Genomic DNA, 19,782 nt, shown 5'->3' with positions numbered 1-19,782 from the left:
AATATATTTCCCCCTGGAATATTTAAGATATTTTTTTTAGGGATTCTCCCTATTCATTGCACAAATACAGATAGGGTCCTGTCTTCTCCAAAAACATTGCAGTGCAGCAATGCTCCGCATAACCCATATCCTTTCCTCCAGGAAAAAAAAAAAAAAAAAAAATCTAATTTTTCCATCACTCTACAGGTGGATGATGCACATTTGCCCTCAGTTGTCATTTGAGTGATGAGGGTTGCTGGGAATGGAAAAGAGAGGAAGAGAGGGATCAGTGGAAGGTTCAATACAACCCTTTGGCATTGTTTTCTGCAGTTAGCCTGACACACTACGAGAATGTTGACCCCAGTGACCAGACAAAAAGCCTCTGCACTTATGCTGGCTTTTGCTGAGGAAGACAGTCATGTGGTCTATTCCATCTGATTTGGGGTTTGAGTCTGTCAGGATTTAGCTGACAGTTTTCAACTCATGCCTTGTAATTATGCTTGTGATGGTGTGCAGGGACCTCAAGATATAACAGGCCTATTTTTAGGAGTCTAAAATAAACGAAAACAAACAAATTCAGCACACTGAGGAAAAAAAAAAAAAAAAAAGAGAGAGAGAAAAAAAATAAAAATAAAGCAGGGCTGGCAAGGCAGTGTGGGATAAATTGGCTCTGCCAGTAACTCAGCTCTAGATATTCAGGGTCTGGTAATGCCATGCTTTTCTCATGGAAAATACAGCTGGCTCACACAACCGTCCCAGAGAAGTCAAGGAAACCACTTGCAAACACTTAGAACAGGTTTACAGAGTGCCTCCTTTTCCTATTACTCCCCAACAGACATCACCCCCAAAGACAAATGATTGTAATGCAATAAGTAATCTAAGACCTAAATGGGGTCTGAGCTGGCATTTGGCACTGCTGAAATTTTATCAGGTCAAAGTTAGCTCAGGTAGAGATTGTACTGGGGCATTTGAGGGCAGGAAGCCTCACTGGCAGGAGAATCAGAAGATTTTATGATAGCTGGGAAGTGAGAGAGAGGCACAGAGCATTTCAGTGCATGTTCCATTTTGATTGCAAAACAGGCATCTTGAAATAAGGCATCTGCTTAACAAAGATTATTGGAAACTTTTTGGACATACAAAATGGTTGAGATACATGAAGAAATGAAATCTCCTGGGAAAATGTGCTTTTCACTCTCCCTTTTTTTTTTTTCCAAAAATGGTTCCATTTCATAGAAATGTTTATGATTTTGTGGAGGGGGATGGAAGGAAAACTGTTTTTCCTTGGCAATTTGCAATGATGTTTTCTCAGCAACTGTAATTACAATCAGCTGAGTTTGGGCTTGAGTTTACTCAAACATGCAGCTCCACTTTTTAATGACATTTGCCAGGTTTCCAGTACTACAAATTTCTCCAAAGGTTAAAATTTGCATTAAACACAAGCACAGTTTAAAATAGACATTTCTGAAAGAAAAATAGACAAATTCAGGGGGATTTCACACACTGAGAAACATCTATGCAATCTACGTTTTAAGATGGTCACAGAATTATTGAGAAATAATGCTACGAACATGCTAAACATAGTGCTTCAATCTTTTTTAAAAAAAGAAAATTTGTTGTAAAAGTCACAATACAAAATACAGTGGGAACAATGCTGAGAGTAGCACTCATATTACATGCAGAAACATCCTAACTGTAAGACAACTTTTGCACCTGTGAGACTGCAGACAATACAAAGTCTTAAAGACAGTCACATACATAGTTGAAGGAAACTGCCAGCTACACTCTTATGGACTGTCAAGAGATAGAGGCTCCCTGGTGACCTAGACAGACACTTTAAAACAGTACAAAAGGACTTGAGATGCTCTGAAAGGATCTTCTTTCTCTGGAAAGATTCCCTGCAACTCACTTTGATATCCTAGCAGCCAGGCAAGGCACTTCACTTGCTTACCTGTTCCAGGTGTCTCAAACCCAGATTGTGCAATGTTGCCTTGCCCTGTATCTTGCTCTGCAGCCTGGATGTGATCTCAGTAAAACCAGTGGAGCACAATTCTTGGTGTCAAGTAAGAATTGACACCAAAATGTGGAAGGAGCATTTATCTCTAGCTGAGGTGCTGACTGTAACATTCCTACCCATCTAAAATGCACTGGGAGTAGCAACTTGAGCTGTCAGGTATCCGAGAGGTTCCTGTAGCATTCAACGTGGGTGTCTCTTTGCCAATATCCTGTCCTTAATAACTGCCAAAAAGGAAAAACGTGTATATATATATATATACATGTGTGTATATATATATATATATATGTATATATGTATATATGTATATATATGTGTACATATATATGTATATATGTATATGTATATATACATATATATATAAAAAGGAGGGAATTGACCCATGACCCAATTGACCATGGTCAATACCAAGGTCAGAACTTTTTTACATTGATTCAGTGAGGAGGCTGCCAGAAGGCTGAAGCTCTCACCTGTCCATCTGAAATGCTTGCCATTTCAGCAACAAAGAGCTATGCACTTCAAAAGAAAGCCCAAGGTACAAGTTGGAATGCTGTGCCATTGTTCCAGTTACTCTGACTGAGCTGTTTTCCTAGAGTAACACAGATGTCACCCCAACATTACAGTGTCCGTGGTTTTCCAAGGGTTGCATGCACATGCAGCAAGGGACTTGTGCTGCTCTCAGCCTGGGTGTTTTTCTCCTCCTCCTTGTCTCTGTCTCATTCTGCTTAAATTTTGAGTCCTGTTTGCTCACTTTGCTAGTCAAAACAGGGCTTTGTTTTTCTTCTCTAGGATGTGCAGGACTAGCGCAAGTAGTTAAGAGAAGCAAGCTGTCCTCCTTCCGCAACATAAATACCCTTCTTGCCAACAATAATTATTCTACACAGGGAGTTTTTCTCTTATCTACTGATGCAAGTGAGGGGGTGGTGGTGTTAGTGAAGGGATATGCCAGCTCTTGATAATTCCTGGGTTTTCTTAAATGCCACATTTTGACCTATGAGATTAGCAACAGGATTCTTCACATTTGTTTGCAAATCTGCTGGCAGCTGCCCCTTCAGCATGTAGCCTGGGTCTGGCATACACCCTGCAGCCTTTTTTTTTTTTTTTTTCTTTTGCATGCTGGCTGCATTTTTTTTCACACATATATCACCCCCTAACCTCCCAAAGGGGTATTTCTTCTTACCCATTGAGTCAAGCTTCAATTTCTTGCACAGAAATGCTTTTGCTTAGACCAGCCCAGGAAACAGGACAGGAGGCCTAACACAGATACTCAATGAAATCTCTTCTCAGTAGTTCTCACTTTATCTGCAGTGTAACCTTGAGGTTGCAGTGTGGTACATTCACTGGCTTCAGCCATTCCTCAGAAGTGCTCAGAGCATTTAAGATTATGCAGCCTATACTACTGGGACGTAGTATGGGCTGCATAATCTTTCCTTTCCCCAGATGTCCTCAGGTGATACAGGTGACACAAAGGTCACCTGCAAGGTGACTGCATTCCTATGTTTAATGGGGAATTTGAAGGAAATTGTGATAAGGAGAAATCTGGCCAGTGAGACTTGGCCCAGACTGGAGGCCATTTGTTAATTTAACTCAATCTTACCAAGTTTCAGAGGATTTGGAAGCTTGATTCAGTTTCTAAATCATTTTTCAAATAAGGCATTAATGGGAAGTGAGTTCAGCCGTGTCTCCCAGCTCAGCAGGAGCCATGATTCTCACTGCTTTGGACCACTTTGTTTTCTCAACATTCACAAAAATAATTGAGCTGTATTATTCAGCTCTGTTTCCTCTTCTGCAAGACTGCTGGTCTTACCACTTCACCAGCAGCACTACTGGTTCTGCCTTGACCAATTATAACAGGGCTGTACCTCTTCAGAGAAGAAGGAGGATAGATAGATGTGTGATTGTGAAGAATCTAATGGAAAGTTTCTGTCATATACCCCACCTCATACTCTCTTATTTATACTAACCCTCTTTTTGGTGCCTTTTTCTACTATGGTATCTCAGGGTATAAAATTTCTGTCTGAGACAGAGGTTTGGTTGGTTTTTGTTTTGTTTTGTTTTTTCCATCTGATCAATGACAGGTTATATAGAGAGGCTGCAGGCAGCATGCAATAGTCTGAAAGTTCGCAGATGGCCAAAGTGGAGCAGGAACTCACTATGCTACACTTCTGTTGGGGTTTTGGAACACAACCAGAAATCAAATCTCTCTCCTACCCTGGGGGGCTTTAGGTCTGTGCGGGCACAAGCCTGACTGATAAACACTTTGTAATAGCGGTGAAAATGCTGATGTTCATGCTGACAGGCTGGGGCAATGGCAACATGAAACACATCAATGGGCCATGAGGAACAGATGATCTCCCCTTTCTCCTGCCCTGCTTGGGTGGATGTTGGGAGACCCTCAGCTCATAATAAATACCAGTTATGATTGGCTTATGTTAAGCTTGTGCTGCCTTGGTCTAGCGCTCAAAGGAGGTTTTCCTCTAGTCACATTTCTCCCTTAGCAATTCTCCTTCCCTTCAGCACAATGAGTAAAGGTGCCTTGCTTTGCTTTGGCCATGGAACAAAGATGTAAGGGAGAGCTTGGGTTTCTTTTGTCTCTGCTTAAGAGTGGTGGCACTGATTTCCTGCCTGGTCACTCCTCTGAGCTCTATCCTCTGCTAAGACAGGCCTCCCACCCTTTCCCCAACCACTTTGGAAAGTAAAGCCTATTCATAGCAGATCTGTAACTAAACCCAAACTGATCCTCTTCTGGCTCTTGAACCCCTCCTCTTAGTCCAAGGTTTGTGTATACTGTTCAGCTTGGCCCTGGATAATTACAGCGAGTACTTTATTTATTTGGTCCTCTCAGTTCTCTCACCTCCTTCACCAGTATCAGAATGTTTTGCAAGATCTTACCTGTAACACAATCAGCCACTGACATCTACTGTGTCTTGTTTTTTTTTGTCCCCTTCTATCCGCCCCAAGTTTTCTCAGCTCATTAAAATCTTCAACTCACTGGGTCCTGAGAAATTCCCCCTCGTGGAGCAAACTTTCTTCCCAAGCCATAAGCAGATGGTGAGTACCTGTGCTTTCTTCTGACTCTAGCATGGGTGGGGGAGAAGCAATGAACGTGAGTTGTTTATGAAACACTGAAGATTTGGGACATAGACAAAAAGAGATGTTTGTTTCATAACATCAGTTTGCTTGGCCTGTCATGTCATTGCCATCCATGAAATGTTTATCAGCCTGACTAGGTGCTCAAAGTAAATTGGACTTCTCAAAAGAAGAAGTTGTTTCAGCTTGTAATGTTTCCTTTGCCTGGTGGTTCTGGGGCTCTAGTCTTCCTGTCAACACCTAAATACCCAGTGTGCTGCGTGGCTACTGGAAACCATCCCAACCTCTTAGGGCAACTTCCAAAGAGGTATGCACAAGTGCCCACTGCATTTGGCTTTGGTTCTGGAGAACATGGCTGAGTGGCTTTATTTAAAACTGTTGATGTCTCGTTTCCTTTGGGTTACAAGGATGACTAGTTATTGGCGAATTTTTCCTCCTAACTTACATTGGTTTATTAGTGGCTCTTCTTAGCTGGCTGGTTTTCTGGAGACCCTCTGCGTGTGAACCATGACCCTATGTGCAAGGCACCAGGTGGCTGAGTTTATTTGCCTTTGATTGAGAACTCAAGTGGGGTTTACAGCCTGGAGGTTAAGGGTGTTGCAATGTCAAACTGGAGCTAGAAAAAATTCAAATCCCTCCATTCCCACAGCTTCCTTCCTACACTGTGGGCCAACTACAATGTATAATACGGTGTAGGTACCTGATGGCAGAAATTAGTGCCGAGTGGGAGCTTCAAAGTGCTTAAAGAAACCTCATTTAGATTCTTGTAAAAGATCACTCCGGTGCGCTCTAGGTACCTGAATGCCTTGAAATGCCACTCCTTTATCTCTGTGTTCCAATTCTCTGTTCCCTGTAACTGTCTGAGGGGACAACAGCACTTCCATACCTCACAGGCACATCGTGAAGGTAAGTACACTCATATTGTGAAACACTCAAGTAAAGCGGTGGTAAGAGCTGTATTATCAACTAATACCAATTTGAAAAAAATAAAATAAAAAATGGATGGCCCTTATATATTGAGCAAGAGTTGGTTATAGATTTTTTAAGAAAAAGTAGTTCTTAAATCTTGTTGCATTTAATCACCACTGATTTATAAAGAGGGATTTGTGATATGAGTAATGCTTCAGGACAGTTTTGACTTTGGCTGACTATCACTTCAGGAATGGTATTTTTGGAAGATTTGATTAGGCTTTTCATTACAAATATGTTACTTGGCAATTTAGCATTATTTTTATTTCTGGAAATCTGACTCCTCCGCATGTAAACACATTTGTTACTGGTATAGTAGTTTGGTTTAGCAAAGCACTGATCTTAATTTCATGTATTTGTCATCTTTATAACTTATCACCTACTTGCAGATGCTATTGCTTACTTCCTGAAGAATACAGGAACCTTTTTAAACTGCAGATAATCTCATCTGAACACACACTATTGTTGACATGCAAGCTTAAGTAATCTGATTTAAATCAGTCACTTTCCAAACATTTACACAGGCAACAATCCACTTGGGCAAATTAAGGCCTGCCCTTCCCAGGTGGGGGGTCTGCCCTTCTCTTCTGCCTGGAGCAAAAGAAATGAGTCTGTGTAACTTCCTAAGATCTTTCTAGATGCATCTTACAGTATCCTGGGCTGACAGGATGAGTATAAGGGGCTGAGAGAGTAAATGCTTATGCCAAGCAAGCTGTGTTGCAGCCATTACTCCATCAAATGCTTGTGAAACTTGCCCACTCTGCATCAGCTTCTCAATGTATCAGGAATTATAATTATATCCCTTCCCCAGTCTTTTCTTTCCTTTCCTGGAGGTTTTTTTTTTTTTTTCCAAGCTATTCCAGTTAGCACTGGCACTTTGGTGGCTGACCCCCCCGGAAGTGCTACAAACTAGAGTTATGGTGTTTCTTCTTTGCAGTGTGACACATTTCAAGCAATGAAATTCTCACATAAGAGACCCTCATCCCTCTATGTCTAAAACTTTCCAAAGCTTACTTTCCAAACTTCTGGATGAAACACAGAACAGACACAGAAGTCTGTTTCATTCTTTCCTCCTTGTGGAGAACAGTGATTTTCCTAAAGTAAAAGTGACATGAAGGAAATTTCTAACAGCTGTTTTGGAGGCCCTATTTGTGAGCATTTTAATTTAGTTGAAAATGCTTTCTCTGAAGCTTCCTTCTCATTTCAACGGGGCATTTTTACCCTGACATTTCACAGCAGAAAAGATCTGAATGATGAATCTCCATTTTCTTTGCTATGGGCATGTACCTTTTGACCATTCCCCCTGTTTACTAGAAATAAAAGCAAATTTGGCAACTGTTCGTCTAAGGCCCTACTGATGCTTCTACATGACTTACCCATAATGACTGCCTTGCTCCGTAGTGACCCCCTATGGCCAATTAACAAGTGGGATATGTTAACTTCAAAAAGGACTTTTCACCTCTCCAGGGCTTATGAACCCAATAACAAGTCTTCAAGTGATCAAACTCTTAGAAAGAGGGAGGGACTACTGGATGTCGTCTTTGCCAAAGAGCCATAATGGCCAGAGGTGGAACGTCTGCTTTGGGCCCAATAAATGGTATCAAGAAAGGGGAGGAAATGAATAAATCCACTTGCAAATCCATTTGTGTACATTTGAAGTGGACAGAAACTAACATAAGTGAAGCAGAGACAGAATGTCTGTGATAGAAATAAAACCACTTTACTGTTTAGAATAAAAGGACACTATAAAAAGTGAACATTATGCAACATTACCTTAAAAGACAATATACATTCACTGAATATAAAATTTATAAATAACATGGAGGAAAACTGTAAACAGTGCTAGAAAATTTAGCAACAAATACATTCCTTCTGGACAAGATTTTTCACGCAGGTTTGGTTCCTTCCCCAAATTTCCATGACTATCAGGAACAGCAGAGTGGCTCTATGAAGGAAAGACTTTGTCAGAAAGAATGAGAAAACAGTAAAGGCAAAGCAGCAGCATTTAGTGGGTTGTTAAGCTTTTTGTGAAGACTGGTAGCTCCAAAATATACTTATTCAAAAAAAAAAAAAAAAAAGTTTTGCAAAAATTTTGCCCTGCCCTTCCTTCTAAGCTAGAAAAGATATTATAAATATTTTTTTTTTCAAATACATCTGAAAGAATGGAGATTTGTTCCCATTGAGGCTTTTACTTCAAGAGTCTGTACTGTGAAAAACACCAGAGTGTTTGCCATCAATCACCCTGAGGTAGCACTTTGCTCCAGCCAGTATGAATGGTTGCTGGTGATACGTTTAGGTTTTCAAACAGTCCTATCTAAAGGATCTTGCAGCTTTTCAAAACAGGAGTTTTGGCCTAAAATTGTGGTTTTGTTGCATGAAAGGGAGGGGGAAGCCTCCCACAGAGGGGGGAGCACTATGTCTCAGCAATTCCAGGAGAACTTTATTCAATGTACTCCAAGCACAGATCTCCTCCTGCTCTCTACCATTTTGGAAAAGGAAAATTGAATCCAATCATTCCCAGCCTTTATAGTGATTCTAAAAGGGAAAGCACTCTCAAGCAAATAAGCAAATTGTCTATAAATAAGAAAACAAAAGGCAACAGCCAGAAATGACCTATGCCCTTTAAAAATTACTTATTATAATGCTGATGTACGTGAAGTATGGGGGGGGAAAAAAAGCCTCATCTTGTACATGCCCAAAGGACACGTTCACATGAGATGTGCCATTGACAGTTCCCTCTACCCTTTGGTTTCAGGGTGAAGTGAGAAGCATGGGAGAGGTGACGTGTGCTGCTGCAAGCCATTTTATGTTCCAGAGCCTAATATTTTGGGGAGAGTGTCATACCTGCCTCCTCACATCCCCATCCCTGGCATGCCCACATCCTGCATGGCCTGTTCTAATGAGGGAGAGTTTTGTCCATTGGCAAGCAGAAGTGACTTAGCAGGACAGGAGAAAGGAGAGAGTAGAAAGAAAAGGAAGAAGTCTTTGAGTCTGATTTAGAGCCTTTCCAATCCATCTAATGGCTCCCTCCTGCTTCAAGGGAACCTTCGGTCAGGTTCTTAATGCACGCACAAGCTAAAATTTAGCCCAAGAAATACATGTCCCTGATAGCATGCACAGAAACATAATTAAGAAGCTTCCCAAAAGAAATGTATTTTTACTGGATTCTTCCCCCTCCTTTTGGCTCCACATTTTTAAAAGCCTTAAGAACTGTTTCTTTACACAGTAAGGGAAGAGATTTGGTACCAAATCCCCACCCTTGCTGGTCTAGCCATCTGCATCTCAGAAATATTTTACCGTCTACAATATAAAATGGGTATTCATTTCATTTTCTGGTAATGTGGTTGCTGTTTTGCTGTTTACAGAGCACATAGCTACATTATATCCTACTTAGGGACACAAGTCCTCATAGCATTAGAATGCAAATATTTTCACAATAATTTGAGTGCAATACTGTGATGTCTCAGCTAGCTAAATGAATCAGTGACAGGTAAAATATGCAGAGCTGCAATTAAATGAAAATTCAAATCAACACTTCACTGCATCGAGGGGCACTCTCACTTAGCCTCCGAAGCTGTGAAAAGTGACTGCAGCTCAAAGAGACGTCCGCTTGGCAAAATCGCCTTGAGCTTGAGGAGGACCATCTCCAGCGATGCCGACTCCACACGATGCAGACAGTGAGGGTGGAACCATCACCGCTTGTGAGGCTGGCTCCACTCTGCCCTTGGTGACCCTCTGAGATTTTGTCAGCAGTGCACAGCTCAAACAGAGATTGCCCCCCTGCGTCCAAAGCCAAACCCCGTGTTCTGCCAAAAGGGGCAACATCCTTGACCCACCACGCGATCCTATGATGGGTGCTGTGAAGCGCCCTACTCTCCCTCTCATCTCCAACCTATAATTTAGGAGTAGTCACAGGGAAGAGGATTTTTGGAAAGTGTTCCAAGCCTGAATCACAGGAAAATCCAACAGACTTGCAGTGTGTTTTGTTCTGTATTGCCACTCAGAGCCGCTGGAAAAAAAAAAAAACACAGCAAACCTAGGCACCTCCTACATTAACTCTCTGAAAATGCCCTTTAAAGCTCATCTTAAAAATGAAGCTACAAACTTTTTGCTGCGACAATTCATCTAGGGAATGGGACATTTCAAGGCATGTACATCTGCCAGAGCTCTGGTAGCACAGAAGGACCATAAAAATGCATCAGGACCCACCTCAGACACCCATTCCTTCCCATTTAGCAAAGAGGCCCCAAAAACTCCAGTAGTTGTGAAGGTCACTGACTATAAAATGCTGTTTTGCCCCAGGCAGGAATCACTGAAACACTTTTTCCTGCTGGTGGCAGCTCTGCTTTCTAAGTGGAATGAGTTGAAGATATATGGAAACTTAAGATAAATAATCATAATAATACAAAAATGAAGTTAAGCATAATCTCCCTGCCCAAGCCCTCCCCGTCCAAAACTCAGTCACCCATTTTGCCAGCACCCCTTCTTCACCATCATTAAAACTTAAAATACTTTTATTTGATAAGAAAAATTATATTATAGTTTTCTTAATAAAAAAAAAAAAGAACAAAAAAAACTTCTCCAGTCGACAGCAAAGCACAAGACAGTAAGGCTCCTCCTCCCACATCACTGCAGGACACAGTAATGAGCACATGCACAGAGCTATGCCTAACAGTGCCTAGAGGGGAAACAGCACTTGACACAGAAGGAATCCTCTGGGCAGCTGAAATTTTATGATCCCAGCCAGCACTTATTAGAAGACCACTTTTCCTTGCCTAGCCCCCACACACACTTCCTTCCACTATATAAACAAATGTGCCTAGTATAGCTGCAGGGGAGGAACCGTGGTGCTAGGGTACAGAGGAAACAATGACTGTAGCCACTACTGCAGATACACTGGAGCTTCAATATCTTAAAAACAACTCACTGACTCGGAATGTCAATATTTCTGTCTTTAAACACAATCAAACCATTCTTTTGTTTACAACACCAAAAAAGTCCACGTCCTGTCAAAAATAGCTTATGTCATTATGTGTATATACATCTTAGTTCAGCAAAACACTATTTTGGCAATAGAATTTTTTTTTTTATAGTAAGAGCTCTAGCAAGTCTCCCCTTTCCCTCTCCCATGTGATTGATTTACTGTTGGTATTTTCGTATCTGTTTAGTTTAAGGTGTTTACAAGCTGTTTTTCCTGTTGAAGCAAAGCTGCAAAGATCTCAGGGACCAATGCTGCTCAAAACAGGATGGCACAGCACTTCATCTGCTCTCCTGCAGATGGATTTACCTCCCTGCACGTAGGGGATGTGGCTTTTGTTTTTTAAACAATGGAAAGACGAAATGCTCTCTTCTTTGTTCTGGGGAAAGCCAGAACTATAAATGTGCTGTTACATTCACCCTGTGACTGAATTAGCTAGGACAACCAGTCAGCAATGCTTTTACCAGATGATGTGGTTGGACTCACCAGGTGAATTCTCCTACTGCTGGAGTCAATCACGTTGCCAATCTCTCCCACAGAGGAGGATTTATTTTGGACATTATTTTTTCCAACGTTGAGGCTGGGTTTCTTTTAGACTTGTTTCATTTGCCAATCTGATTAATGAAACCTGTTTTCCTTCAAATAGATTTGTCTACATATTTTCAGCACTTAGCGTATGAGAAGGGGGTGAGGGGAAGCCAGCGCATAAAAGAATACAGTGCCTAATTGGCATAGTTTTTAGATTTTCGTTTTCCTAAAAAAATAGAGATTATATTGCTACAGCTAATGATACATGTAAGAGAGCAAGAGCTCCATCTTTTTTTTTTTTTCTTCCATTTTTCCCTCTGGTGTGCAAAAGTAAGCTCCCAAATGTCATCTGATCAAAATGAGTGGTATCAAAAATGGAAAAGGTGATTACAACAAATTCAGTAAGGTAGCACAGACTTTTTTTCTTTCCTTTTTTTTTCTTTTTTCGTTTTTTTTTTTCTTTTTTTTTTTTTTTCCTTAAGTGTTCGAAGTGCTAAAATTTGCAAGAAAACAGGCACTAATTTCATTGTCATCATCATGATCTGGTAAGAGTTAGTGTCCAAAGGAAGATCAGCCACAAGTAAGGGAGAGGGGAGATAAGGAAGGGATAGCGTGCTCAGGGATCTGTGGCATTGATGATCGTTTTATCTGGAGGTGCCCATCCTCTATACCAGCTGCAGTAACCTTCTACCCTCTGGATGCAGGCATAGTGCTTCGCTTGATATCCTGAGTGGCCAAAGTTGGAGAGCATGTCTGTCCAAATGCACTCATTCTTGGAGGTGGCAAAGCAGGGCAAGTAGTAGCAGGGCCTGATCTGTAATTGTAAAGAGCAACCAGGTAAGGTGACATGAAACAACAACATTATATAAAAAGCCTTTTTACCAGAAATACGGGATTCAAAATTCCTCTCCCTAGAACCTTACTTACTAACTCAAAATTCAGCCTTGGTTTAGTAAGCACATAAGCATGTGCTTAACTTCACACATGCAGGTAACTCCAGAGTCAAAGGAGCTTCTCAGGTGAAGGAAAGTTGAGCTTATGTTTATGTTTTTGCAGGCCTGGGTCCATGAACAAAATCTTTGTGCCACTGCTAGGATGTGAGTTTTAACCTATCCAAATTGTTTGCACGGGAAAAAAAGCTGTCCACATCTTGCCAATACTTTGGTACCTGATTTAAGTCATCTGCAAATGATTGAAATTGCCTAGAAGGCTTCTCCAACCCCAACAACCCCGATTAACTCCAACACAGAATCACAAAGGCATAGACACTGCATCTTTATTTGATTATCTCTTCTCTGCTATCAACTAAAGCTAAGCTTTTCTGTTTTCCTTGCAAAAACTGTTGTCTTCCATTTGCTTTCCTGACCGTTCACCGACATCATTGGTATCAGCAGCCAAGGTGAACAGAATTGCAGGGTTCTAATACCTTAGTACCACCTAACGAGGAAACACAACATACCTTGCATCCACAGCCCAGGTGGTAACGATGATTGAGTCCTTTACGCTGGGACAGAGTCAACCGGTCCCACTTCTCATACCAATTGCACAGGCCAGTGTAAACCTTCCCTTCGTACACGCGGCCTTGAAAACAGAGACATGGTCACAAGTTAGCACTTCACAGCTCAAGCGCTTTGCTCGTTTCCTGAGACCACTAATGCTCTCAATATGTTTGGCTTCAGTCGCTGTTCAACAACTGCTTTCTTTTTTATGAACTGGCTCAGGAATCGCTGGCCAGCAAGATTACAGCACTTCTGCACGTTAGGAGTGTTGTGTCAGCTGTAAGCACCAGCAGCAACATGCAGGTGAGTAATACTGTCAAGCTTGTCTCAAAAACAGAGCAAAACTAAGTGAATTGACACCTTCGCAAGAAGCAAGGCTTGGCAACTGCCATGTCCTTAGCAGCTGTATGTATAGAATGGAAGATGTTTTCATTATGAAGCACATTGTCTTTTACCTGTAATCAGATACTGGTACTTGTTGACCTCCAGCTTCACTCCACAAAGACTCTCAGAGGCTTCTGTGTAGATATACTGGACATGAGGCATTATTTGGAAGCCTCTGTACATCTAGAGAAAGAATAAAAATGCTTTAAGTTATCTTAAGATTAAAACTTTTCACGTCAGTTCTTTACAATCTATATTCCTAGACTATCATGGCAAGCAGTGAACTTTTAGTGGTTAGGATGAAGGACTGACAGCACTAGCTGGACTCGGGGATCTGCTGGATCCCTCAGGGGATCTGAGGGATCACTGGATCTGCTCCTAGGACAGAATACCCGCCTGTAACAAGACACTGCAACTCCACACAGCAACCACTTTTCCCACTCCCATTAGTTCCAGTGGCATGAAGTGAACAGTGCACTGACACTGCAAGCTCTGCCAACATCCTGAACATTTTTTTCCTTTACGTAGCTTATAATCAGGGAGAAATTAGTTCAAGATTGGATTCTTTCTCCTTCATGTGATTTAAACTATTTCTTCTGAATTAAGGGATTTTTCTTTTAAACAATGACCCTATTTTCCAGTGTTGCTGCTATAAGAATTTCAAGCTTTTGGTGCGTGATCTAAGTCATCATCCCAGATGCCTCCTTCTCAAACATCTAGCATGTGCTACTCCTGCTGACCTCAGCAAGGATTTAGTGTTTCACTAACTAAATGAAAGCAGAAACAAAATTCCACCCCACCTCCTAAAATTAGCCTGGTACTGATGGGTGCCATAAAGAAAATATCATGTATACATAATTCCACTATGCTTCTTCCCCTTTTTCATAGCCTTTAAGTGTAAGCCAAGATACAATTCAATTTAATTGAAATATGAACTCACAGATATACTGGCAGTTGGAATCAATCAAGAATTAGCATGTCTCTCTATCTGCATTGACTTTACTGCTGCAATTTATAGAAGTTCGTACGTGCTTTGAAGTCTGTGCACAACAAAGAAACAGCCATTGCATGTGTACATTGGACCCAATAAAACATATTTTTGAAACACTGAGGATGATTTTCCTCCAAATCTCATCTTTCAAATTTAGTTATCATTTCAAATTATTTGGTCTCTTTTTTCCCCACCAACTCTATGAAATACCGACTTCTCAAAGTGAAAAAAAAAAAAAAAGGATTATTTTAAGAAAAAATTAGGGGGCTGAGAGAATCATTATTTCATACCATTTCCCAGCCTATCCTTCTCTCTAACAGCTTTACTGATAAAGAACACGTTCATATTCATTTTAACTATTAATAAGGTGAGGCATGAAAGGAAAAAAAAATCCTAGAAAGTCCCAGAGCTATAGATTCTTGCTGCTGTGTCACGTAAGTGGTACTATTTCCCTCCATGATGTATTCTGTTCCTTGAAATCCCCTATTACCTTATTACCCCAAGGTATGCATCCCCACTTGCTCATCTTTCACTCTCCACCTCCACTCCCCCACCTAGAAAACAACAACCCTTTTTCTTCCACAGAATTCATCAGTGCTATTTTTTCTGGTGTTAGCAGCCTGCTTCCAACCTCTATGAATTCAGTGAACAGATGTCTGTTGATTTAATGGATTTTATACTAGACCCAGATACTGCATATAAAAACAAAACACTACTAATTTTTCTATGCACAGATGTCCAACCACCTTCTGGGCATCCAGGGAGTGCCTGTAAGTTTTTTTTTCCATCCTTAGTGACATTACCCTAATCAGCATGTTATGCAGTTATCACAGTTCAGTAACAGCGCTGCTGTGTACAGTAAAAGACATTCCAGAGGGTTTGTATTTTCCAGCCTTCCCTCTACGCCCTGCAAATATGCAAGGAAAGCATTTTTTAAAATTAATCACGATCTGTGAGCTTCTGTTGACATAGTATGTTTGGAATAAAGCATCATGTCCTTAAGCGAGCAAAGTCTTACGCTGAATATGGAAGAAGTGAACCTTGCCTCATCTCTACATTATTCCTGCAATTTTGCTGGTATGGGATGACCTACTCAGATTTTCCAGTTACCCTCAAAACAGTTGAAGATCTAGATTCTGGCACAGGCATCCTACGTGTCCTTGGATGAGTTATTTAGCCTTCAGTGCACTTCCATTCCTCATCTGCAAAACAGCTCTGCCTTGCCTCACCAGGGTACTGTGAGGAAAGGCACACTGAATAAAGACCATGTGTTTAGACCCCACTCTAGCGGGTGTTACAGCAAGAAGCTATGATAGCAGTATCTAAGCAGATAAGAGTAGCTAAGATAACAGCTGGGGCTGCCCAGCCTCTCCAGCCAGGGCATTATCTACACTACAGAGGGCTGGATGCTGTGCATATGCAACACAAGCGATCAGTCATCCAGAGTGCTAATCTCCAGGTAGTGTAGGACTAATTAAACATCTGTGCTACAGGGTTTACACATGCACCAGCATGCTTTGAGCCCATGATCCCCCTTACAGAAAGGGCCTACAATCTAGATAAATCACTCCTCTGAGGAGCTGCTCGGGTCCTTTCCACAGGACCCTTGCATCTTTCTACGTAACTCCTTGCTTCTTCTGTCCATCAAGCTCTTAATGATTGCCTCTGAGGTAATGCTGAACTGGGATCTGTTTTTTTGACTCCAGCGTCTAATTTCTTGTTCACACTCCCATGGGTCAGCACTGGCATGGTTGCTGAAGGAAGCACGCTCAGCCCCTCAAAAAGCCCTTCAGGTCTACCCCAGTGACCCTCAGCAGTGCCAGCAGCTGAGGTGTTCATCGGCCCAGGGTTGGGGCCAGACAGGGCCCTCATCCTCTGATGACTCAAGAAAACTCACTACTATCTCAGTCCTCAGGAAGAAAATGGAAATTTGACAATCTTCTACAGATGCCTCCTTTCAAAACAAATAAACCATGTTTGGGGGACACACAACACATCCTGTAAGGGCTATTGGACCAGTAAGAAGAAGCCCAACCATAAAGCTAGCCTCTCTCCTAACTGCTACCCTCGGAGTCCTCCTGTGGCCACAAATGTGTATTTTTGGAAACATAATGACAGGGAACCAAGTATTAGCAAGAGTCACGTGCTGTTGCCTGCTAGTGCTGCTCTATTTCCAGCTGTGTCAGCATTCCCCTTCGTAGCCCCCCTGCTGCCTCAGAAACGCACGTGCAAATACTGTAGTGGTTCCTGCTGCATGAGTAACTTCTCCCCGTGACACGATGTTCCTCCCTCCATCCCTCCCATGCAAGGTCACAGCAGATGCCATGGCTTCCAGTCATCTTGCCTAACTTCAGCTCCTTAAAATTCACGTGTTTCATGTGAAGTAGACATCCCTCTCTTGTCAAATGCCAAGGAAAGGCAATTCCAAAACAACTCAGCCCACCCTAAAAAAAAATTAAAAAATAGTCTACAACTCTTAGGCTGAATTACGCTTTGGTGGGTCCTACCCGTCTCCGTTGACGATCAAGAGAGAAGGGAAGACTCAACACCTCATTTTAGTCTGTCTAAAATTAAACTTTAATCCCACCCTGCTTCTTTCCTCTTGTGCCTATCAGGTTTCACCCCTTTAAGGCTCACCCCTAAAGACTCCCTTCACAGACTAGCAACAAACCAAAGAAAGCCTTCTTGCTTTTGGCAGCCTGTGCTGCGTTGCCATGGTCAACCAGGGCTGTGCGTGCACATGGAGCAGAAACATCCTGCCTCCTTGTTTCTCTTGCAGTTGCCTGAAATAGCTTTGGGCCATGCTCAGAGTGCACTGCAGAACATGCATGGGTTAGAGCAGTCCTGTGCAGACCTCTGACACACGATCTTGAAATATTCTTAAATTATTTGAGATTTGAAATACTGTTAAGTTACTTGAGAAGGCAACGAGGGGAGTACTTGAAAAAGCACAAGGCCTTTTCAGGGCCGTGGGCTGACCTTATGCTCTTGCCTAGGCCCCAATCTATTCTAGTTATGAAATTCAGCAGTAAGTTCAGCAGTGTTAGCAAGAGCAAGAATCGGCCACAGCAAGCTCAAGGAGCCTCACGGAAGAAATACAAAGATAATTTGTTGCCTTTTAAGGCTCTCAATGCTCTTCAAAGGCAATTCAGTGCATGCTGCTAGACTAAAAGGCATGTTTGTTTTTCATCTGCAGGTGCAGGCGGGTTTATAGGTGGCCAAAAAACACTGACATGTTAGTTTTATCTTCAGAGTTGTTCCCATGCAGCTGTGCAGAGCCATAGTTTTCTTTTCAGCAGGAGGACAGTCAGCTTTCACTGGGGTGAGCAAGGGAAAGATGTGCTGCGTCACTCCAAGCTCCCCCACTGCACAGAGCCGAATCTCTCTTTATGCTGAATCCCCTAAGCTCAGCAGAAAGGCAGCAGGGTTTCAGAGAAGGCACTTGGTTTGTTTGTTTATCAGGAACTATGTCCTTGGGACATTCCAGCTCCACCAAGCACTTCGACTGCTTCAGGTTCCTTCCTGCCAAAGGTCACAGTTAAATGTGCAGTGCAACTTCTCACCAACCCACCATTTACGTGGTAGGACACCACATGCCAGCAGAGGCAGTCTGACCAACACACAATCTCCCCTTTAAAATCACTCTTGCCTTTGCCGGAGGTGTAGCTTTCTGACAAAATACTGTAGGACAGCTCCTGAAAAAAAGGTAATTGTTCTCTTGTGGTCTCGGCGTGAGGAATTTATGGATTACTGCAGTCTCTGCTGTAAACACTCTTGGCCTGTGCTGCAGAATAACTCAAGGAAAAGAGCCAGGACAGGTTCCTATGTCTTCTTTAAAGATTGACACCATGGTGTCTGGTGACAGGAGAGTGGCTGCTGCTCCATGCAGCGTGCTCACCTTGCCTGGGCTTGTGCTCTTCCCCTTTCCAATAGACACAGAGAAACCTTTTTTTTAAAAAAAACTCCATTACACAAAGACAGACCACCTTTCCTGTTCTGGCAGTGGAACATCAACCACTGGAGTTGAATTCTGAGGGAGCTGTAAGTTCTGCTAGTGCTAGACCAATATGTGATGACAGATTATGCATTTTTCTGGGAAATAAGCACTTGAAGTCATTCAGTTCCTGAGTCATATTTGTTTCCCTTCTCTCATTTGCATGCTTGGCTGTCTGATATCATGAATGTCATCTGACCTTCAGATAGCTGGAGAGTGTGGTGCTGACCTTATTCCTTAGACAAAAATAGAAGGAAAATCAGGGGTTCCTGCTGGATCTGGAGGAAAAGCTATTTTGCCCACTCTCCTGCACCGCAAGTGCTTTACATCTGAAATCTCTGTGCTTAGGCAGAAGAGCAGTAATATAACACATAATTCACTTTGAGGAACACTGTCATTGTAGATCATCACTGCATCCTGTTCTTTAGCCCTGTGTTAGAAACAAAGCACCAAACCGAGCAGGAGAGAAAGGAGTGGTCCTGGACAGATGGAGATGAAATCAAAAAAAGAATAATTGATGAAGCCATTGCAGCCTGTTGATGCTGAGTAGTATTGTGAAGTGAAGTACACCGGCTGAGCTGGACGGTGACAGAGCTGAACAAGAACAGCACAGAGTACTGCAAGTCTGGTGAAGCCAGGGACTGCTGTCAAAAAAATGGAGTGGCAGCATTGTCTTGCTGCTAACGACATAACCCGTTGCTTTTCCTTTTTTTTACACAAACACAAGTTAATGAAATCTACATTTCCTTTTGAATCTTAAAAAGATTTTTTTAAGATAAAGGAAATTAATAAGCCCGGCACGTCCCTTATGCAAAGTGGAAGCATTCCACTCTAGTGGGAGAGCCATGCCAGATTTGGCCACGTGTGCGGTTTTGCGATAGTTTATGAAACAGGCTTTGCCTCTCCTCCTCCCAGCTTTGTTGCTTAGCTATAAACTGCCTTATAAAGAGACTTACTGTTACGAGGCAAGCAACTGTTTTTTTTCTGAACCTTTACTTTGTCTAATATGTTTCAGATTTCTTCAGTGTCTGCCAAGCTTTTCCATTCCCTTTCCTTTTTTTTTTTTTTTTTTCCAAGACATAAACCAGTCTTATGACTGGAATCACATAGCCAAGAAAAACAACGTAGGGCTGATTTTTAGCATTACATAACAAGGGGGCAGTTTAAGAAAACGTCCAAAGCAGCAGGTTGAATGCAGTTTGTACACCAAAGAAATCAGGGCTCTGAAGAGAAGCACTTGAGAAACCAAGGAACTAGGGTAGGAGACCTACCTCTTTTCACCTAAAGAGTCAATAGTTCATAGCTCTTCCAACCTGATGATATCTGAAAGCTACAGTGTTTGCTTTAGCTTTATACAAA

General features: G+C 42.0%; 2 protein-coding genes across 3 annotated transcripts in view; one reads left to right on the top strand and one right to left on the bottom strand.

The window, feature by feature from the left end:
* SYN3 (synapsin III) overlaps nt 1-19,782 on the top strand; it is a gene marked incomplete at both ends in the record, with an annotated part of 168,787 nt that overhangs the window by 40,800 nt on the left and 108,205 nt on the right. For both annotated transcript variants that reach the window (XM_084299840.1, XM_084299839.1), the window contains one exon: nt 4,952-5,041. In XM_084299840.1, coding sequence (XP_084155966.1) covers nt 4,952-5,041 — 90 coding nt within the window. The remainder of the gene's footprint in view (nt 1-4,951; nt 5,042-19,782) is intronic.
* Nucleotides 7,747-19,782, bottom strand: part of TIMP3 (TIMP metallopeptidase inhibitor 3) — a 37,182-nt gene continuing 25,146 nt past the window's right edge. The window contains exons 3-5 of the mRNA XM_084299858.1: nt 13,510-13,621; nt 13,015-13,136; nt 7,747-12,369 (exon numbers count right to left, since the gene is read on the bottom strand). Coding sequence (XP_084155984.1) covers nt 12,172-12,369; nt 13,015-13,136; nt 13,510-13,621 — 432 coding nt within the window. The 3' untranslated portion in view covers nt 7,747-12,171. The remainder of the gene's footprint in view (nt 12,370-13,014; nt 13,137-13,509; nt 13,622-19,782) is intronic.

This window comes from Netta rufina (assembly GCF_964035555.1).
Source record: "Netta rufina genome assembly, chromosome: 1".
Classification (NCBI taxonomy): Eukaryota; Metazoa; Chordata; class Aves; order Anseriformes; family Anatidae; genus Netta; species Netta rufina.
Note: the sequence above shows the minus strand (reverse complement) of the source record. Positions and strands in the feature narration are given on the sequence as shown.